General features: G+C 37.7%; 1 protein-coding gene across 2 annotated transcripts; it reads right to left on the bottom strand.

Moving 5' to 3' along the window:
• Positions 1 to 7846: 7846 nt before the first annotated feature.
• LOC104888252 (serine/threonine-protein kinase TIO) lies at positions 7847 to 22182 on the bottom strand. 2 transcript variants are annotated; one of them, XM_010673155.4, is made up of 22 exons: positions 21813 to 22182; positions 21649 to 21723; positions 19897 to 19989; positions 19642 to 19716; positions 19385 to 19477; positions 18798 to 18861; positions 18433 to 18517; positions 18172 to 18244; positions 18017 to 18085; positions 17859 to 17939; positions 17652 to 17757; positions 17446 to 17559; positions 16709 to 16847; positions 16328 to 16496; positions 14513 to 14611; positions 13098 to 13625; positions 11445 to 12593; positions 10631 to 10864; positions 9708 to 9851; positions 9488 to 9568; positions 9130 to 9318; positions 7847 to 8412 (listed from the first exon to the last, which is right to left on the bottom strand). In XM_010673155.4, exons 1-22 carry the CDS (start codon positions 21900 to 21902, stop codon positions 8167 to 8169), a joined length of 3996 nt encoding a protein of 1331 aa, XP_010671457.2. In that variant the 5' UTR covers positions 21903 to 22182; the 3' UTR covers positions 7847 to 8166. The 2 variants fall into 2 exon arrangements, with proteins under 2 accessions (XP_010671457.2, XP_057249503.1); XM_057393520.1 differs by lacking the exons at positions 18798 to 18861; positions 19642 to 19716; positions 19897 to 19989; positions 21649 to 21723; positions 21813 to 22182 and having other exon boundaries at positions 19385 to 19439.
• Between the last annotated feature and the right edge of the window lie 1136 nt (positions 22183 to 23318).

Here is a 23318-nt window from a genome sequence, read left to right as displayed (position 1 = left end):
AACTTTTTCTTGTAATGTGATCGTACCATTCGTTACCACTATGTTGTTAATGACTAATAAGGGAGAGTAGGAAACTCGTGACGACTTACAATGTTAGAGTTGGATGAACTTATGGCATGCATTTAAATTTCTAATTATTCGAAAATTTGCATTACTTAAATAGTTTTTGTACTAATATTAACTTTATGTGTTGTTGAAGATGAAAAAATACATCTAATATTTCTAATGTTCTTATTCAAGTCATACTAATGTTTCTTTTTTTCTTGTTCTTGAAGGTAATCGTAAACCAAAGACTTTGGCCAAAAAAGAGATACGTAAATGGAAGAAAGATGTAAAGAAATTAAATAAGTTGAGTTTACCAAGGGATGAATTTTTACGTATCATTAAACGTGATTTTCTTGGAAGAAAGATGGATGATTTACAAGAGAAGAAGCCTACAACAACAACAACATCTAGTGATGAATTCACGAAACATAATTATGTTACTATAACAGGGAGGAAGAATTTGCGAAAGTTGATATCATTTGAGATGAAAAAACTTCAAGAGGAAAAGAAAGAACTTGATAATGCCAAAAGAAGAGAGAGTAGTTAGGGTTGATCATTGTTCAAATGTGAAATAAGCATGCAAACGTATAGAAAATAGTTTCATGTTGTTTAGATATTGTTAGATAAGCATGTAAAAATATAGAGCATACATTCGAAAAAGTTGAAATTTTGAGGTGTTTAGATATTGTTGATTTCAATAAATATTTCATGTTGAATTTATTTTATTTCTATCAGTTTTAGTTTTTATCATCTAATATGGAGTGATAATACTCGTACTAATAAGGACCCGTTTGGTTTCCGTTGGAACTTAATTCTCATGGGAAGTCTTATTTCATGGGAACTAAATTCCATTGTCTATTTCCTATAAAGTAGTTTTGGGTGTTTGGTTGAGCCTATGAATTCTCTGTTTCCTGCATACCAAACAACTATCTTATTTTGTACTTCCTAGGAAATCCAAATTGTAGTGGAATTTGAGGTGAACAAAACGACCTCTAAGTTTATTATTAATGAGTCGGGTTTGTATATATTAGCCTGTATCTTGTATATTTGGAATATCCTATCTTTTAGGAATATATCCTTTTAGGAGTTTAGGTTTCCTTGTATTATACGTATATATACTTGTGTGATCATCAATACAAGGTTAAGCCGTTTTCTCCAATATTTCTCTGAGTTTAACATGGTATCACAGCCTCTCTAAACTAGAGATTATTTTCGATCCTGTTCTTGAATTTCGTTTCTCTTTGTTTCTTCCGCACAAACGAGATTACAGCTTCACAAAATTTTTTTTCTTTCCGGTTTTGTTTACACGCAATCTTGCGTCGGGTTTGGTTTTGTTTCCACGCAATCTTGCGTCGGGTTTGGTTTTTTTTGCCGGCGATCCTTGTCGTTCCACGGTGGTTCCGGTGTCGTGCTGCTGCTCCGTGCCCCTGGTCTTTGTTTGTTTGCCGTCTCGTTGGTGTTGTGGAGCGTGAGTTGGTGTGCCCTAGCCTTCTTTCGCTTGTTGTTTTTTTTTTCCTGCCATATTTTCTTTGAGGTGTGATGGGTGACGCAACTCCATCCAAGGGGACGCTACTCCCTCCAAGTATGAGCCTTTCACAGATTATTATCTTCATCCTAGTGAGGGTTCCCAGTTAGTTATTTGCCCCGTCTTGCTTACCGTGGACAATTATGAAGAGTGGTCCCGATCCATTCGCAATAACCTGCGCTCCAAGAGCAAGCTCGGCTTCGTGGACGGTACTATCTCTAAGCCTGCTGCCACATCTCCGGATTATCGTCAGTGGGGTATTGTTAACTCTACTCTTGTTGCTTGGATTTTTAATACAATTGATTCTAGTATTCGTTCCACTATCATTATTCCTGATGATGCAAAAATATTGTGGGATGACTTGCGGGATCGTTATTCTCTTGGTAACGGTCCCCGCATTCTTGAGATTAAGAATGCTATTGCTGATTGTAAACAACGCGGTCGTTCTGTTGCAATTTATTATGGTGAATTAAATAAACTGCAAAATCTGTTGTCTAGTTACTTGAAATTGCCTGCTTGTACTTGCTCCGCTGCTGCTGAATATGCTAGAATGCATGAAACTGCGATGTTGCATCAGTTTGTATTGGTTTGGATTCCCAGAAGTTTGGGTCTGTTGTGTCTACGTTGTTGATGAGTGATCCTTTGCCTACTATGAATGCTGCTTATGCTAAAATTATTGCTGATGAGCGTAAGCAGTCTGTGTCTGCGGCTCAGGAGGCCACTTCTGCTACTTCTGTTGGTTTCAGTGCTACTGGTTCTGCTTCTGGTCGGTCTTCGGATCGCCTGGAATGTAGTCACTGTAAACGGGTTGGTCATGATAAAGACCATTGTTATTCGCTTCATGGTTTTCCTGAGGGGTCGTGGTGGCCGTAGTGGCCGTGGTGGTCGAGGCGGTCGTGGCGGCCGGTCGACTGGTAAAGGCAGGGGTGATTTTGCTGGTTCAGTTGGTAGTACTGCTCGTGGCGCCAATGAGCAAGTTTCTGATTCTGATCGTGGGAGTGTTCCTACGCTTTCTGATACTCAATGGAAGGAGCTACTGGCTGCCTTAAAGGGTTCCAAGTCTGGTTCTGCTTCGGATAACACTAAACTTGGTACGTTTAACTCTATTGAGTGGCTCATTGACACTGGCGCTTCGAATCACATGTCTGGTAACATTGATTTATTTACTTGTTTGTCTGATATTTCTTCGCCTGTTGGTTTGCCTAACGGCAAAAGCACGACTGCCACTAAAGAAGGCCGAGTTATTTTGTCTGATGGTTTAACCCTTGATAATGTTCTTTATGTCCCTGCTCTTCAATGCAATTTATTGTCTGTGTCTCAATTATTAGAAAAACAATCTTATTTTATTATGTTCACTGACAAGCTATGCATTATTCAGGACCGCAATTTGAGGAACCTGATTGGAGCGGGGGAGCAGTGTGATGGGGTCTATATTTTTCGTCCTGTTCGTGCTCGGAATCTGCAGGCGCATAGAGTAGTTGTTTCAGATGCTAGTTTGTTGTGGCATCGGCGGCTCGGGCATCCGTCAATGCAAGTTGTTTGTTCTCTTCCGGGTGTTACTAGTAGTCATCATAGTACTTCTGGTTCAAGTTGTTTGTTTGATTGTGACATTTGTTTTATGGGGAAGCAACCCCGAAACTCTTTTCCATTAAGTTCCAATAAAGCATCTGATATTTTTGACTTAATACATTGTGATATTTGGGGTCCGAATAAAATTGCGTCTAGTTGTGATGCACGTTATTTTTTAACCATTGTTGATGATTTTTCTCGTGCTACCTGGGTTTTCTTGATGGTTGGTAAATATGACACTGCTCCATTGATTCGTGAGTTTTGTGCTATGGTTGAGACGCAATTTCACCGCACAGTTAAAGTGGTGCGCAGTGATAATGGACAAGAGTTTCTCGGTTTGGGCTCATTTTTTGCTGCTAAGGGTGTTTTACATCAGACGTCGTGTGTTGACACGGCACAACAAAATGGCAGGGTGGAGCGTAAACATCGTCATATTTTGAATGTGGCTCGCGCCCTACGGTTTCAAGCCAAGCTTCCTAAGTATTTTTGGGGTGAGTGTGTCTTTCTGCTGTTTATTTGATTAATAAAACCCCTACACCTCTTCTTCATGGAAAACTCCGTATGAGTGTTTATTTGGTCAAGCTCCATCGTATGCTAATATCCGTATCTTTGGATGTCTCTGTTATGCTGCAAATCGTCCTCGTGTAAAGGACAAATTTGATTCCCGTTCTCGAAAGTGTATCTTTGTTGGTTATCCCAATGGAAAAAAAGGGTGGCGTTTATTTGACTTGGAGACGAATGAATTTTTTGTAAGTAGGGATGTTCAATTTTTCGAAGACAAATTCCCATATCTTAACTCGCTTCCGGATGAGAAACGAGCTCTTTGGGAAGCTTATTTTGCTTCTCCACCGGTTTGGGAGGATGCTAATGATGATGATACGCCACCCACCGCCGGTACGCCGCCCACCCGCGGTCTCCCGCATCAAACCGCAGCCAGGTCGCGGACTCTACTGCTGCCTCTCCACCTTTACGGCAGCTTCCAGCAGCAACCGCGGCTTCCCCGCGGCACCCAGCCCCAAACCGCGGTCCTACCGCGGCGCCTCCTGCTGCCCCCACTTCGTTGCTGCGTGTCCCAGCAGCAACCGCGACCGACCCGCAGCCCGCAGCTCCGAACTGCAGCCCTACCGCGGTCCCTACTGCTGCGTCCTCAGCCCGGGTGTGCGACGCAGCCCCCAGCTCCTCCGTGCTGCTGTCCGAGGGTCCCTCACCTCCCCTTGGACAGCCCTGTCTTGGTCCTAGTGATACATCTTCGGTTGGTGATGGTGGTAATACTACAGGGTTATCTGAATTGAGGGGGAGTTCATCAACGGGTGATCGTCGTAGTGATCGTGAGAAACGTCCTCCTTCGTGGCATCGTCATTATGTTATCAATACTGTTCTTACGGCAAATATAGACCCCTCTCCATCATCTGTTGCTCCTACTCCTTCTTGTTCTTCAGGTAAACCTTTTCCTATAGCTTGTCATGTTGAATATAATAATTTTTCTATGAGACACAGATGTTTTTTGATGGCGATTACCAAAGGAAAGGAGCCGTCTTCTTTCAAAGAGGCGGTTAAGCATGAGGCCTGGCGTCAGGCGATGCAAGCTGAACTTGATGCTCTTGAGCGTAATGGTACTTGGACCATTGTCGACCTTCCTCCTGGTAAGAAGGCGATTGGTAGTGGCTGGGTTTATAAAATCAAATACACCGACAAGTCCACGGTGGAGCGTTTCAAGGCACGGTTGGTTGTCCGTGGCAATCGTCAAGTTGAAGGTGTTGATTATAACGAGACATTTGCTCCCGTTGCTAAGATGGGTACGGTACGCCTTTTTCTTGCTGTTGCTGTTTCTTTGAATTGGGAATTGCATCAGATGGATGTTCACAATGCCTTTCTTCATGGTGATTTGGATGAAGAAGTTTATATGCATTTTCCCCCTGGTTATGGTACTCCTTCTCCTGGCAAGGTTTGCAGGCTCCGGAAATCTTTATATGGTTTGAAACAGGCACCCAGACAATGGTTCTCAAAACTGTCTACTGCTCTGCGGAATTTTGGCTTTAAGAATTCCTACGCTGATTACTCTTTGTTCAGCTATGTCCAGGGCAGTGTTTCGTTGCATGTTCTTGTCTACGTCGATGATTTGATTATTGCCGGGTCTTCTCATGCCGCCATTCTTCGGTTTAAGACATATCTGTCTCAGTGTTTCTTCATGAAGGATTTGGGTGTGCTTAAGTACTTTTTAGGTGTTGAGATTGCTCGTAGTCCGGAGGGTCTTTTTCTCTCTCAACGCAAGTACTCGTTGGATATCCTCACTGAGGCTGGCATGTTGGGATGCAAACCGATTGATACTCCGATGGAGCAGCACCATCGTCTCGCTCTTGTTTCAGGGGAGCCGTTCGCGTATCCAGATCAATATCGTCGGTTGGTTGGTCGGTTGGTTTACCTCTCTGTCACTCGGCCGGAGTTGAGTTACTCGGTGCATGTTTTGGCTCAATTCTTGAGTGATCCCCAGGTTTCTCACTGGGATGCAGCCCTGCGTGTCTTGCGTTACCTTAAGGGTAGTCCGGGTCAAGGCATTTTGTTACGCCCTATGCCAGATTTACGATTGACTGCTTTTTGTGACAGTGATTGGGCCGCTTGCCCGTTGACTCGGCGCTCTTTGACTGGCTATCTTGTTTTCTTGGGTCGTTCTCCAGTTTCTTGGAAGACTAAGAAACAACCCACCGTCTCTCGCTCTTCCGCTGAGGCCGAGTACCGTTCTATGGCTGTCACCACTTGTGAGTTGAAGTGGTTGAAAGCTCTCCTGTGTTCTCTTGGCATCGATCACTCTAAACCTATGCAGTTGTTTTGTGACAGTCAGTCTGCTCTTCATATCGCCAAGAATCCGGTGTTCCATGATCGTACGAAACATATTGAGGTCGACTGTCATTTTGTTCGGGATGAGTTGTTAAAGGGTAATGTCTCCACCTCCTATGTCTCGACGACTCATCAATTGGCGGATATTCTTACGAAAGCCCTTGGCCGACAACAGTTTGGTTTTCTCTTACGCAAGTTGGGCATTCGTGATTTACATGCTCCAACTTGAGGGGAGTATTAATGAGTCGGGTTTGTATATATTAGCCTGTATCTTGTATATTTGGAATATCCTATCTTTTAGGAATATATCCTTTTAGGAGTTTAGGTTTCCTTGTATTATACGTATATATACTTGTGTGATCATCAATACAAGGTTAAGCCGTTTTCTCCAATATTTCTCTGAGTTTAACATTTATAATCAAATGATATCAAATCAGTTCATCTTCTAATAAATTTATTAAGAAGCTAGCCATTTGTTTTTTGACTCCATATATATCATATATGTAATTATGTTGCTCTTTACCAAGCCATCATTAATATATTTTGCGTAAGCACTGTTTGGCTAGAAGTTAGACATATGAGAGGTAGAATATAAAATGGCCAAATCCTTTTGCAATAATAAAAGTCAAAATTAGGCTTAGTTACACATATTCCTTTCATTTTTTTTAATCTGAAATCGTTTTACACATAGCCCGAGAAAAATATAATAAAGTAATAAAAGGTGAATTAAAAACAAGTTAGATTCAATATTTTAGAATTTTTTCCTTAGATAATGCAAAAGTGGGTTTTAATTCCCAAAATATGCCCAAAAAAATTACAATTCCCTGCGTACCGTCCACGTAGGACGGCACGCGAGAAAATTATTTTTTTTTTGTTTTAACCCACGAAAACCGCTACTCAAAGTAGCGGTTTAATTTTAAAATAAACCGCTACTCTGAGTAGCGGTTTATAAATATAAACCGTTACTCGGAGCGGTTTATAAATATAAACCGCTACTCGGAGTAGCGGTTTATAAATATAAACCGCTACTCCGAGTAGCGGTTTACCCTGGGCAAAATATGTAAGCAGATAGCAGTTTTCATAATAAACCGCTACTCGGAGTAGCGGTTTACAAAAAAAAAAAAAAAAAAATTATTTTTTTTTTTTTTTTTTTTTTTTTTAATTTTATAAACCGCTACTCCGAGTAGCGGTTTTACCTAAGTTGAAAAAAAAAAATTCTCGGCACTTGTAAACCGCTACTGCAAGTAGCGGTTTTACTAAAAAAAAAAATTCTCGCGTGCCGTCCTACGTGGACGGTACGCAGGGAATTTTAGTTTTTTTGGGCATATTTTGGGAATTAAAACCCAATTTTGCATTATCCAAGGAAAAAATTCCAATATTTTAGGCTTAAAGGGAACGAATTCAATTGCTTATTCCCTTTCGTCTTGTTTGGTTCATTTCCTCTTCAATCTATTACTATTACTCGATGGTGTACAAGATGAATTTAATATCTTTCCTTCCCCCTCAAGTAAAAAAAATTATTTTTTAATGTTAATGGTTATCGTTTCCTTCCATTTCATAACTTGAACAGTTACACTCGATAAGGTAACAAATTTCATTGTCATTTCCCTAATCTACTTGATTATATTCTCTTTCCATTTCTTTCCATTTCATAACTTGATTCAAAAAAGCACGAAAAGTAAAGAAAAGTGGAAGGTAGAGAAAAGAGGAGTAAAAATAAAAATTGGTGGACAAACATATAAGGGAAAACAATGGAGGTAGTAACTTTTAACACAATCCCCACAACGCCAAGGTGCTATTGTTTTGTACTTTGAAGTTTGCGACGTAAATTTCTTATTAATGGACAATGGTAATAATATTGCAACCGTGTCGTAGTTTAAATTCTAAACTGTAGTAGATGAAACCATAAATTCTCTGCTGAGATCACATTTTAATGAGACTTACACAAAGATTGATTAATCTCCCAATTACATCAATTTCTAAAAACTCTATTTTCCTTGGTGTTTACATAAACATGAGTAATACATGAGATGAGATCATAGATGATAGTAAATGATATAATGAATACATACAAAGATTATGTACAAGACCACCTTGACATGCAATATGGACAACATCTATCTCTGGTTGTCTTCTGGTTCTGCGACTGAGGTGAGCAGCATTCAGCTATACTTCAGTTTGTAAGATAAGTTTTAAGCTCCATTGGCTTTATCATAGATCAGGGAGGCATACTTAGATATCGTTCCTTCAGGTGATTGTCGAAGTTGGGCTATCACCTGAAACAACTCTGACGAACGAATGCAATGTCTACAAGGCGAGTGCGCAGACATCTTTGTGAGAGCAAAGAGTACAATTTTTAGAGGAGATTCATTCACCGCATCCCTTCTTGGGGGATTCAATGCTACTGTAGAGCACTCAGAAACCACCTTGAGTAAAGCCTGCAGGATTTTATGAAGATATGAAAGTGAAAATTCATAATCATATGTACCTGAGAGATCTATCTGTCTGAAACAGATATTCTTCGAAAACAAACCTGAACTAGAAGACCTCAAAGCAGTTTTAGCAAACTCATTTTACAAAAATATTCATAAACATGATTGATTACCCTTATTAGTTTATAAGGGGGCATAATCTGTTTAGCAGAAGACATATGGAGTAATTGAAAATACTTGATGTAATATGGGGCCTTTTCTGCTAGATTTGTGGAGGAGCCTTTTTTTTCTGGTGTGTATAGGAATCAGTGTTCCATAGGGACCAACCTCAACCATATGGCTAAATAAACCCCCTTCGTTCCTCGCTATCTCCACAGTCCACACTACTATATTTTGTATTTCTACATTTTTCTGTCAGTCTGGTATCCTAATGCAACATATGTGTGAACTTTAATTATGATATTATATTTGAAGATTGATGCAATGAGTAACAAGTCTTCAATCTGTGTGCATTAATTAAGCTGCATTATTCTAGATGTAAGCATATAGGGCAGTGATCTTCTAGCATTTTTGTCCACCAGCTGCTCGTGACACAATATGTGCTTTCCTCCCAAAGCCTAAAGCCCAGCCCCAACCAAACTCAATATCAACAGCTATGAATGAAACAGCAAAGAGGCAACTAAAGCAAGCATATGATCTCCATAATATCGTCATAGAGCAAACCTGGATAGCACCATTAGACACAATATCGTCACATAGCTTGTTAGAGTTTCGGACAAGATTGCTTAGAGCGCCAGCAGCATTTGCTTTTGTCTTATCCTCCTCAGGTGAAAGCAGCAGATTGGTTAGTTGATGAATGGAACTTCTTAATTCTTCATACAGCAAATCGTTATGGTAGGCTGCATTTCCAATCTGTGAAACAGCATTTAGAAGAGTAATATTATATCATAGAGTTTTGGCAGTTCTTATTTTTTTTCAAGGTGATATATTGGAAACACTAAAATGGTGTGTTATTTGGTCTGATTAAAGTATTAACAAGTAATAAAACACAAAACTAGATGTTGAGGTGAACAAATCTTACAGCAAAACAGGCAAATTTCCTGGTACGCTTGTCTGGGTCGGCACATCGATCAATGAGTAGACTGATGATACTATGCCTTGCCTAAACAATTAGGAAACACATACAAGCCTAAACTTGTTATACGAATGCCACAAACAAAATTATGCAATCACAAGTCATTCATAAGGGTTGCTTAGCAATATTAACGCTAAAAAGGCAAAGTTTCAGTCTTGCAACCCACCAGTGGATCATAAAAGTAAGAGCTATGCCGACACATATTTCCTATAGCACTGCAAGCCTTTGCACGCAAATCAGAATCTTTAGAAGCGAGGAACTCCTTTAAGCGTGTCAATATGTTTGCTTTGTCGATGTACTCGTAGAAGCCCTGCAAAGCATAACAGGAATACAGTATATTAGGATCCTTTTCAGCAGATAAGATCAGAGCAGTTTTAAGCTGTCATCTGTATCTGCACTTACGGGAGATTATAACTTTATAAGACCCTCTTAAATTCAGTTCTTAAGAAAACAATTACATAAATTTATAACATTCAGTGAAGAAGAGCGATTTCTTAGCTTGAATTTACAAGTGCAAACTTTGTATTCTGTATAGCGCAAAGACTAATATCTATGCCTTTGAAAGAAGGACAATGTTAGGTGATGTATGAGGCAGTCTAGTGTACTCTCAGGGAATAGTGTTTAAGGAGATCTAGGTTGCCAAACACATATTCCACAATCGATAATATCAAGCAAACTTGCTGCACCAAAAGAATATAGTCCATAGATTGTGGAGCTGAAGAGAGGGAACCGGCACTAATTTTCATACAAATCAAATTTAAGTAACATCCTTTGTGATCTCTCCTGGCAAAAAATCAAATACAGTAACATAACAAGGTCTCAGAGGTGCACCTCGGGAGTCTTAAGATGCATGATATTCATTATAAATTGCTTAAACTAGAGCCATAATGTTGTTTATCCTTTACCCCCTTAGGGTGACAGAGCTTAATTTTGTCTCAGGCAGACAAGCACACATGGAAGTTCCAAAAAGCTCATTATCTACAGGCAAATATGATGTTTAGAATTATGAATAGAGCTCAAGGCCAACACTAGTATTTTCACCTAGACAAAAGCTAATAAAGCAAAAATCTGAATTTTACAGAAACTGACCTTGTCCATACGAGCTAGTTCAGACACTATCATAAGGACATCCAGGATGACCCCTTTCGGGCATGATCCATCAAGCAATCTTCTTATTCTGGAAGCTTCCAGCATCCCCTTCCCCACAAGATGAATTGCCAAAGGTTTATTACTGGTCATTTTCGCAAGGAATGCCACTGGCCTTTGCGTGTCCTTCAACTCCAAACCATCAGCACACCGCAAAATTAAGATAGGTATCCCCGCCTGCAAACTCAGGAAAGGGATTACAAAATTATGGAAATATTTGGAGGGATAGCATAGGCGCTGCAGAAGGCAAAGCTTTCAAGAAGTTGCTTCAATATGATATACTTAATGCTTCTCTCTTGCATTTTACTTGCATATACTTTGAAAGATGGATCAAGAACAGCAGTTAAATAACAAATAACTCATTACTCACACAAAGTGATAAGTACGCTCTCTACAGATATACTCCAGATACTAGGACGGATGCATGAAGTACACGTGTCAATGATCAAGAAAATGCCCCTAAATTAGCTTCCGGTCTACACATAAAGCTTGGAATAGTAGCAAGGTTTGTACTCTGAACAACCTTGAGGTTGTGAGATCAAACCCCACTAGGGGCACTTTGGAGGTGAGGATTCCCTTACCTCTTAGAGGTTTTAGTATGGTAGGGCAGTTCTTTTCACCATTTTATATAAAAATAGAAAATAAAAGTTTAATAAAGCTTCGACAATTAATGATAAAGGAAGGTCATAACCAAACTTTCATTGGAGATACAGAAATTGCATAGTTTGGTTTGAAAAAAAGGTGAAAGACTATCTACCTCTAGAAGAATCTTTGTGTACTTTTCTGTGTTTTCTTTGATTGCTTTCATAATTTCTGAGTCTTTGCTGCATACTTTTGCACCAGGTGAACCTACATTAAGGAGATGCCCACTGCTCATAGAAGCGTTGGCAGATGGCAAACTAGTAGCATTTTGAACAGCAACAAAAGGGAAGGCCAGAAGATCAATCACTGCATTTATGATATCCCTAACTCCGCTCTTCCCCCCGCCAGGCCCAGCCCAGATTTTAAGGAGCTTCAGATGAGCATCAGACACCAAGTCACGAATGCATTCGACATGTTTATTCTGCAGTAATATCTGTCGAAATGTCACAGAGCCACCTGGAAGGCAATGACTTAGACATGAAACAGCCCAGAACACTCCAATAGGAGATAGCCCGACTAGATCCTGTGCAGAATCTGTTGCTTGAGTTTCAATAGGAGGATTGTTACCCAGCAAATCCATAAGAAGTTGTGGGAGTCCACTAGCACAAGATTGTTGGACAGCTAAAGGTCCTCCCCATTTCAATCTATATTCAAGCAAGCCAACAATTCCATCCCTCAACCCATGCCAATGAGAAAGCATATAGGTAGCATTGCAGTTGCTCTTGTGCTCAACTTGATAATTTATTTTAAGGAGGTCACACAGAGTAGCAGTGCGAGGAACAAAAGGCATAGAGCTATCAGATAATGAAGACTCAGCTGAAGTCTCGAGAGATAAAATAGATGCATAAGCAAGCATGACTGCTGCAGAATGAGGTTGAAATGAGGATGAAACTCCATCATCAGAAGAAAAAAGTTGAGCAAGTGATGAAAGCCTTGACTGTTGTTTCTTTGAGGAGGTAGTTAGAATAGATGTTGAGTATCTTCTCCCGACTGACTTAAAAGATTGAGCTATCGTTGCAAGCAGCAAGCACGAATGCAAAGCAAGCCCGTGAGGATTACTGAATTTGCTCTTTGAGCCATTAGCTTCACCAGCTTGTGAATTTTTGCTCAAAGATGATCCACAAAGAGATATTATTGAAAATATCTCAGAAACAAGCGTGTGATCCCCTCCACCGCTTACCTCAGTTGTAGCAGGCAAAGTACTGGGAAGGCCACAAAGTACGCTCGGTACTATTCCACTGTGCATAGAACACCTCATTAGGAGCTGAAACAAAAGGAAATCTCATATTCAGCTTGTTTAATAGTATCAGTGAACATTTTATTCATTTACAATTGCAAATTCAGTTTCTTGAGTCAGAAGGTGATTCCTTGCAAGGAAGCTTCTACTAGTGTTTAAATCCTTTCACCATCCCCACCATATATATGGTATGATATGATATCTGATATCGTATGCCTATACAACAAACTATAAATCCAGAACTTTTTTGACAGCAAAAGACAATGATTCATTACCTCTATCACTAAGCACTACCAGAGGACTGTTGGCTGTTGAGCAGTAATACTAAAAGACCTGTGTTATTACTATGTAAATTGTAAAGTATGATTTCTAAAATCTTTTAAAATCTGGAAGTTTATAGAAATTACAAGGCAATGATAACAAAGAATTCAAATATAGACCATCTTACATTCCTAGCCATCAGCAACAAAGTGCCAATTCATAACGAATGATGAATTAAAAGAAATTTGAAGTGAATGCATCATATCAAACCTGGATACCAGCTAACAGCACACCTTCATTACGCTGTCGAAGGCAGTATAATATAGCACAGTGAACTGGTTTGGAATCCAAAAATGCTCTTGTTATAGCATCAAGAACTTTCTCACAGTCGGTTCCAATATCTGGAGACCTGTCATGCTCTCTGATGTCAAGTCGGACTAATGAATGGCTGCGCAGAGAAGTCAGTGGACATGTTCTAGCATTTTCTTTGAGGTATAAACTCTCCAATGCATTTATTAAAAGCCAAAGTGCTCTGCAACCTTCTGCAGCAACACGTGACAAATTAGCAGAACCTGAAATCATACTTGTTCCCGATGCTGCTAAGCACAAACAAAGGTGATCAACCAAACCACTTGTTTTAGCATGATCAAGGATTTGCTTCAGTATATCAATAGCTTTAGGAGGGCCAGAAAGAGATAATTTTTTAATAGCTGAAGTAACTTGATTTAGCATGACAGTAATAGAGGAGGTAGATTCATAAAGGACCCTGCCGCTCGAATCTTCTGAGCTACTAACGACCTGTCAAACAGGTAAGAACTTAGTTTCGAAAATTACTTGTAGTTTGCTGAAGAATAGTTAAATGAAATGAGAGGGACATACACAAAACGTATTGCTGGCAAAATGTTAAGTGCTAAAATTGTAGTAAATAAGGTTCATAAGTTGTTATTCTTTAGAGCGGTTTACTTCTTAAAAATATGAAGCATAAAGGGTAAAGGCGTTATCTATATCCCTATAAGATGTTCCATAAACTTGCCAACAAACATTTTCAACATAACTCTGGAAACCAGATCTACAACCTAGCGTTCTATTAATTGCAAGAATTTAGATTTTTTCTAAAAAATAAGTTGAATGGACATAGTGAGAACCAAAGAAAAGAACAAAAGTAATACCTTATCTATACATAAGCAGTTGATCAAGGATAGATTAGCATATGAGAGTAAAAGTAACAACCACATCAATTAAGCACCAAATTTACAGTAGTAGTTACGAGAAAATTTCCAGTACAGAAGGACCACCATACATGAACAAGGTATTAAAATCACATTGATATTTTTTGGTCCAACATTGTGGTCATAGGTGTAAAGTTAAACTAGTAGTTTCTCTGGCAACTGACATACTTCATGACTTGAGCAAAATACCTATCTCTCAATGCTCTTCAGCGAAGAAAATATGGAACATGATTACACAAGAAACTTCGAAATCAACAAGCATTTTTCTGATGAATGTAAATTTCTCATATAGACAGTGCAAACTGTAAGAAACCAAAATTAGAATACCAGTCATAATATTTTTATCAGTTGATCCTAGTAAAAATACAATGTTTATCGGTAGATATGTACATAAGCTAAAATATCTATAAAATATCCAAACGCGTTAAAATCCTACTGGAAATAAAAGAAGCCTACCTGCAAAAACAGCTCAACAAGGGCAACCCACTGCGTAAAATATGAACTGCCAAAGCTGTCTCCACCACCATCAATCAATTTTCTAATCACCAATAAACTCTGCATAAACAGAAAGCACTCATCAAACATTCAGTTATTGACATAATAGATAGTTTCACAGTAAGAATAAAAAATAAATACATGAAGCATCTGTCTGACATGAGAACATATAAAAATTGATATTCCCAAGTGGAGCTAATTTTTGTTAAGCTGAATGTGATGGCAATAAGGTAGCTCAACAGTCACATAATAGCCACCCCTTTAATTGAAAATCTAAACATGCTTAGTTCTATAACTCCGATTGTGTGAACCATGTGCATCAGTCTGGCATAATTACAAATCCTCATATCCACAGGACCTCACTATCATGAGTCAATTACACAACCTTATGTAAAATGTCAAAGACTATTCAGCTGAGTGACACTGAAAATCACAAGACAATTTATTTGTGCTGTTGGGTTTCTCAAAATGATTATGTTTCTCCCATGAACCTTTCGAAAAGTAGGGCCTAAAAAGGAGATTACCAAATTGTATATGTGCTCATAGAGTATTGAAATTTCCAGAACACTTATTGCCATAACTAACAATGTCATTGAAGCAAATATTGTCTTCATTCCAGAAAAAAGGTCAAGACTATCAATAAATTGAATATTCGGTACCTATAAAGCTTCTTCAACACATAATTTGTTTTGCTTGGTTCACTGGCTAGTTGCCAATAGTTCAATATAGACAGGAATGTAGAGTATTGGTTTGTAAAAATTAGAGGTCAGAAACATTTCTTTCTTTTCCAACATGTTTATTACCCTGCACCAGAATGCATAGAATGTAGTTCATTTTTCTTATTTATTTGTTGTACCATGACGATTATATATGCTGATCCCAAATAATTTTGGGACTAAGGCTTTGTTGTTGTGGTTGTATATGTTGTAATACGACAGCTTTGCTCTTCTATTTGTTTGCTAGTACTGTGAGCTGTATGGTTTTTATAGGACAGTGCCTTGCATATAAGATTATAATTTATAAGGTATTCTTTTAGGGTGTGAAGAGTACGGAGCAGTATAGAGATTGCGATTGACTTCTCCCAAAAAAATTGCTTAAAAGATCAAAGCAAACCCAAATAAACAAATAATAATTCTGAAATAATCAGAATTTCACATATGTTTAGCAGCCTAATGACGCCAACCTAGATTGCACTTAAAAATCAGATTTTCCTTTTATTAAACATCTCCTTTGTTTGAAGAAGAGACTGAATCTAAACAAGGGTTCAAAACACCAGCAAAAAATATTTGGAAGGCAATAAAGAAAATGTGCTAGTACAACAAAATGGAGGCACTCAACAAAATTGATAGATATTAATCCAATATCTCATTCAAATCTAATATAGCACTACGGGTACTTAATAAATGTGCTACACTAACATTTCTAATGAATAAATCTGGTTGCAGCTTCAAGTATGAAACTCAACGGGATTTACGTAGAAAACAATACTTTCTGAAGCATAGAACTACTTGAAATTTGCAATCAACCATCGATATGGTATCGAAGTTGAAAACAAATCAATGGACTGAATCTCCAAATTCTTTCCTAGAACCAAGAGATTTATGACTGGGGATTTGGTCCATATAGAAGCAAATGGATTTGCGGTAGCAGAATTTCCAAGAACATTTGGAACATTTTGAAGAGCCATATACAGCTCTTGCTGTAAAGATTTCATATTATTTACTGAAAGGTGATGATATTGGTGTCTAGTTCCAATAAAAAAACAATAGCACATACCTTAGCAATCGAGTCATAAGCATCAATCTTATTTTGGCTAAGAAGGGTAGAAGTCAGCCCGAGAAGCTCAAAAATTATTTCATCCCTGCTGGTATGTGCAATAGCATCAGCTGCAACTAAGTTTGAAAGAATTCTCAGGGACTGATTCAAGTTGAGGATGTCTTCCTTCCTGCCAGAGTTAGAAAAGAAAATTCATTTTTCTATGGCATAAACAAGTAATTATCAAGTTTTGACGTATCCCAGTAGAAATTCTTTAGCAACCCCATCCATTAGGGATTAATGCTCTGATATTCTTCTCGCAAATTTCTATAAGCAAGCCAACATATTAATGTTCAAGATATTGAAGCTACCTTCAAAACTAATTTTGAAGAATTTCATTACCTCACAGGGTTCCCCTTTCCTTTAGAAAAAGTTTGAACTGGTTTCAGAATGAGTGTCAGAGCCTCCTTCTCTTGGCCTATAATTTTCGCACCTTTGACGGTGCGAGAATTACTTTCCAGCCTATCTACTGGTTTAGCACCTGAACAACAGATCCATTCTTGATATAAGTGGACAGAGTGAATAACTACAAGATGATAATAACAATAAAGTCAATCATAGATAAACAATACATGCGAAACACACACAGTAGCAGCAAGGTAGCGATGTAGCATATATCTGAATCATATCAAACATAATAGGTTGACTAGAGTATAATTCTTTTGCATAAAAGTTCTAAAAGAACTGGAAGACATAGACTTGAATTTGCCAACAGTCTTCTGTAAGATTAGAATCGATATGACCTTTATTGGTCAATTTCACATCAACACTCGCACCAATGTGTTGGCATGTCGCCACCAGATGATCTGAATCTTATCAGTTAGAAGAGAAGTATGAGGCTTTAACAGATAGTTTTAACCCTTTGAAGTGCAGGATGCAAGATTGATGCAACTGACCACAAAGGTCATTTGTATGTGCATCGGTGGCCAAAAGATAATCATGTAATGGGTTCGTATACCAGAATAAGGTTTTTCAAAGAAAAAACGGAGATATTAAATAAATAAAATTCCAACAATGGTGAAAAGGTTCACCAAAAGACATAATAGAATTTCAGTGCGATATGACAAGATTTTACTAACCTGTAGGCCCAAGAGATGCCTCTGTCGAAGCCAAGTCAGACTCATTGGGTTGGGCATCACAAGGTGCACTTGACGAATTTTCGTTACCAATAGCACAACGAGAATGATTTTCATCTGTGGCAGTAGCAATTTATGCAGTTCAGAAAACAACAAGAACCTTAAAACCAAGCTGATAATTGCAGACATCATTGTTGATAAAGCCTTACTTTCAGAAGTCACAGTGTTAGAGCGCACAGGCAGTGGAATTTTCGGAGCTTCGCCTTTCCAAGCAGCTTCACACCCCATCGATGGCTTTGTAGCTGAAACCAACTCCTGAGGATACAGGGAAAGTTAGAAAGGAGACCTATAACAGTCATTTGCCACAATTACTTTCAAAATGTGTTCACTTGCAAAGTAAACCGGGACCACAGTACCCTTGTCTCCAAGTTAGCAGAAAAATCTTTGATAAACGGGTGCTCAAGAAGGCCAGGCCAAGAGAGTCGTTGTTGTGGAACCTGATTCCAAGAATGAAACAATCCTGTCAGACTATGGTTGGACGATCAGGAGAAACACAACTGATGATGAGAATAACCTTATTAAGCAATCCTTTCAAGAAGCTTTTAAATTCTGGGCTCATATTCTCCGGATATTTAACTGGATCCTGCATATAGAACGAGATAAGGTCACATGTTTCTGCAGAGCCGTATAATTTATGTCCTGCACAGCATCAACTGTTTACAGAAGTACCTTGATAATATGTCGTATAAGTGCATAAACTGAGTTCGTATAAAATGGAGGTTGGCCAACAAAAAGTTCATACCTGGTGCACAAACAAGTTAGCAAACTCAGATTTGATTGGCTTTTTCCAATGTAAGATACAGGTCTAAAGGTACATAAAACACTAGTTTTGTTCATTTGGGTAGGCTGTAGGCCAATAATATAATTCAGGAGATTGAGGTAATAATGGGGTTGAACTGATCTTCAGCAAGATAATGTCAAGGTACATACAAAATCACTCCAAGAGACCACAAATCAGCTGTGTGATTGTATGGTTGTTCGCGAACAAGCTCAGGAGCCATGTACAATGGAGTACCTGATACAGGCAGATGCAAACTGAGAAAGCAAATAACAGTAGAAGCTGTTCATGGATATACAACTTCTCTAATCCCTCTCTTTATTGCATTTGTTGCTGCTGAGTGGACAGTTACCATAAATTACCAAGTGGTTTGACAATATAAAAGAAAACCAGCTTAATAACAGAAATAGAAATTAAGTCTACAAAAGAAAGATGCAAAAAACATTTGCATCAACTATAACAAACTTGGAAGTTGGGTCAATTTTTACTCACAAAGCAAGCAAATGACAATCCTGACCTTTGATCGAGCGAAGTACAACAGTGTTCATTGACATGGCACGTGCAAACCCAAAATCACAAAGCTGAAGTAAGGAAAGAATACATGTAAGATGACAAGTAGAAGCAAAATCCAAAAGGTCAAACTGATAGTACTCAACTACTCATACCAATTATCATCCACATTCACACTACCCCATTGCCTCTAAGAAGTCGACGATCCTTGGCAGGGAAAGGGGAGAAACTATAAATTGCCTTACCCTTGTGCTAACCTCTAAAAGAGAAATTGTTCCCAGTTAAACCTAAATCTGAGATGCAACAGCTATAACTACTTCATAATAAAGATAAACAAAAGACCCAACAAATAGTGAATCTTTAACTCCAATAAGAGGACAGTCATAGAATTATAGCCATATCAATTAGACTATGTAGATCCCTAAAAATATAAGCGAGGTGACTTGAAACTGAGGAGCTCAAACAAAATGTTTCTTGAGCAATAAAAATAAACTATTACGAAAAGAAAATGACAACGGAAACTATGGATGGGTAAAGGGCCAAAAGGAAATTTTTCTGATACACATGGAATAATATAGTTCCAGGATACCTGACCTTAACAATGGAGCCTGAACCAATAAGGATGTTTTGCGGCTTCATGTCCCTGTGAATAATTCGGTTGGAATGCAAGTAATGCAGTGCTCTCACCTGGATTTTTCATCAGCAAAACAATTGAAACCCTTTTATTCCCTTAAAATGTTAAAGCCATAAAACATCACAAGGTACATCTGAGGCAATTATAGGAACTTTTTCACTGTAAAAAAAAATATGATAGACAAGTTAAGAAAAGTAACTTAAAGAGGAAAGAATACCAGCTGCTTTGCAATTGCTTTAACTTGTTCTTCAGGCAGGCACTTATCGTCCTCAAGAACCTCAAAAAGTTCACCCTAGACATTATAAATCCATCAGACACTAATAAATGCATTATTAGATGACTTTAACAAGCTTGTACAGCATTAAATACATTTAATATTCCTAGAAAAATAAAGTCTAGCATTATAAAGATGTTAATGACATGCAACAGCAGTATTCCGTTCAGGTATGTGAAGAATGGGGGAGGAAATAACCTGCGCGAATTCTGTGACTACACAAAATTCTTGTGCGGTCTCGAAGGAGTCAAGCATTTCTATTATATTCTCATGTTTCAGCTTCCTGAGTATCTGGAATTTACGTAAACAAGAGTCAGCTTTAAATTAAACATCAATGAGTGATGTGAACAGTAATACAGCACTTAGCTGTTTCTTAACACCAACAAAAGGAGTTATCTCCAACCAACAAAGAAGTTAAGATGGAGACATGGAATAAATAAATAACTAATAATTGATTGCTCCAGCAAATGGAGCTAAGACAAGTAATTGAAGAGCAAACACATAAAATAATTGAAAAAGGTAAAATAGAAACAACTCCAGTATTTGCAGATCTAAACAAAATTGAGCTACATGAGTTCAGGCTACACGGACAATGAACAAAGCAGAAAAGGAATAAAGCACGAGAATATAGATAGATCTAATTTGGAGAATGTTATCATATCTGCAACCCCTAAAAGGTTCTAGAGTCCATGCTTCTAAGAACTAAAAAAGTGAAGTTTCTGGTATCAAGCCAAGAATGCATCATTGTCACGTTTGTAGGACAATTTATTAAGACCCCAAATTGTAGGTGAACCTCCTCAAATTTCAGAACGAATAATGGTGTGGAACGTACATACCCAATGTCTATAATGAAGCTACGCAATAAAAGGTGAAGAAGTCCTGGGCTTTCTGAAGTCAACGAAGCCACATAACAAGCCAAACTTTATTTCATCTATCCTCCTATTCTCCACGAGTACACAGGCACATTATTAATCAAAACCTAAAACAAGAAAATTTGCGTATCCAATTTATTCGTAATCAGAATGAGACCGTTCAGAATTATACTCTACAATGAAAGCAAAGGGCATCAGTAAGGCCTTCCCATAGACCATTTGTAATCTAACTCAACAAATTCAAGTCTTCAGGGAATTAATTTACGAAACGCATCTCCCCAAGCAAAGTAACTACCACCTGGAAGTCTGGAAAAAGTCAGGCACATAGAAACTTTGACCAGATACATGATCATATTAGGGGACAAATAGGAAGGTTGCACCTCTTATGTCAACCATATAGATAACTGCAGTGATAAAAAAAAAATGTTACTTGTGGTTAGCTAATTCAATGTATATTCACATAATGAGTGAGTGAACATCTGAATCATATAACAAGACAGACCACATATAGTACTATTTATAGGAAAATAAAGCAACAATCTAAGTTTTGGTTAACTAGAATAGCCATAAATTTTGTTCGATAAATATAGAAATGGTACCACCTCGTAACTCAATTGACCACATCAAATGTTCATTTGATCACCATTGATCATTCAATATAATCATATGAGCATGTACTATGACCCCAAAATGGGTTTGTCCTAAGTTAACCAATAATTCGAATTCTTACAAAAGAATAGCCAAAATTAAACTGTTGTTAATGTTCCCTTTTTGACATCACTTGCATTACATCTTCATAGCACTACAACAACACCAGTCCACCACACACCCTCTCAGCATCAATCATGTACATATAACAGATTAAAATAGCAGGATCCATATAAACATCGGTACAGAACTCATAATTGAAGTGTAATTGCAAGTAATTTGACGGCACACAAATACTTCAACTCCAAAATCAAAAGTCCAAACTACACATTAATCGAAACGACTGCCCATCACAAGTATCAGATCATACTGCATACTAAACCAAAGAGTAATCAATCGCAAAATTAACCGAAAAAACAAGAAAATAAACCTCAATCTCCTGCCTAAGATTATGAAGATCTTTATCACTCTTCCCATGCTTCATTATAAACTTCATAGCAACAGTCTGCAACATCATTAATTCACAATAATCAGACCTTAAAATCAAACAAATTGAAGAACTATAAATTACTATAAAAATTTATATTTAATTACCTGGCCAGTGTATTTTCTTCTACCCTTGTAAACTTTCCCAAAAGAACCCTCACCAACAAGCTCAATAACGTGATAATTTTCAACCCCCATTTTTCCGATCTTCGACGGAATTCGATAAATAAGGTAGAAATGTAGGAGTCTGAAGTTGAATTTGGGGAATAATTTGTGCGATTGAAACAAATTGCAGGGATTTTGAATTAGGGTTTTGTGAAATCCTGCAATTTAGGGGAGGTTTTAGCCGTTGAGGTATATTCGTTAGTTGTGACTTGTGTGGTGTGAGGAATAGAGTTTTTGAATTTTGCCGCTCTCTTCTTATTTCAATTTGATCAAGTGGAGATGCGGTTCAAATGTCTGCTGATTACTTCTTTTGCTCTTTCCTCTTCTCACTCCCTAACTGGTATATAAGGCATATTCTCTTCGACATAAAACAACTGAAGTGAACTGAACTGAACTGAACTGATCTGAACTGAATTGAATTGAACTGAACTGAACTGATCTGAACTGAACTGAACTGAATTGAACTGAACTGAATTGAACTGAACTGAAATGAATAGTGATATGTGAGAGTAAAAGTATTGTCAAGGACTGAACTGAACTGATCTGAACTGAACTGAACTGAATTGAACTGAACTGAACTGGCCTGTTCTCTTCGGTATAAAACAGCTGAACTGGACTGAATTGAACTGAACTGAACTGATCTGAACTGAACTGAACTGAACTGAGCTGAACTGAAATGAATAGTGATATGTGAGAGTAAAAGTATTATCAAGAGCTGAACTAAATTGAATTGAACTGATCTGAACTGAATTGAACTGAACTAAACTGAATTGAACTGAACTGAATTGAACTGAACTGAACTGAACTGAAAATATGCTGGGGAGAACAGACCCTTACACTTTTTATGCATGTCAATGCAAAATTTTGAGGATATATATCTTTAGTTTTGTATTTGTAAAAATTATAAAAAGTACATATTGATAAAATACATGTTATGATGAATCTAACAAGATCTCACATAACTATATTTTCATCTACATATAAATCACAAATGATGATCGAAGTGAAATTTGTGATAGTATAAAATATCAAAATGTAATCATTAAAATGAAACCGATGGAATATTAGTATAGATCAATTTACTATACCACCTTTTTCTACTTTGAATTTTTATAGTTATAGTCAAATGTAACACTAATTCATGATATGGGTCAAATGTACAAAGATTTTTAAATGAGGATGATTGACAATGATTTGTTTTCACATCATTATACTAAGGTCTGGAGTTTTTAATTCTTTTCTAATTAAATCTGCAACTTTTTCAATATGTGTATTTTTATACATTTTTTTCAAGAAAAAATACTTTTAATTTAGAAACTCAAATATATATTCAGTTTAAAAAACATGAACATATATCTTTCTCAATATACTAAAATCAAAGTATGTATTATATTACGGTTTCGATTCTCTTATGCAGGTATTTTCTTAAACTTTTTTTAAAAAGATGAC

This window comes from Beta vulgaris, chromosome 3 (genome assembly GCF_026745355.1).
Source record: "Beta vulgaris subsp. vulgaris cultivar EL10 chromosome 3, EL10.2, whole genome shotgun sequence".
Classification (NCBI taxonomy): Eukaryota; Viridiplantae; Streptophyta; class Magnoliopsida; order Caryophyllales; family Amaranthaceae; genus Beta; species Beta vulgaris.
Note: the sequence above shows the minus strand (reverse complement) of the source record. Positions and strands in the feature narration are given on the sequence as shown.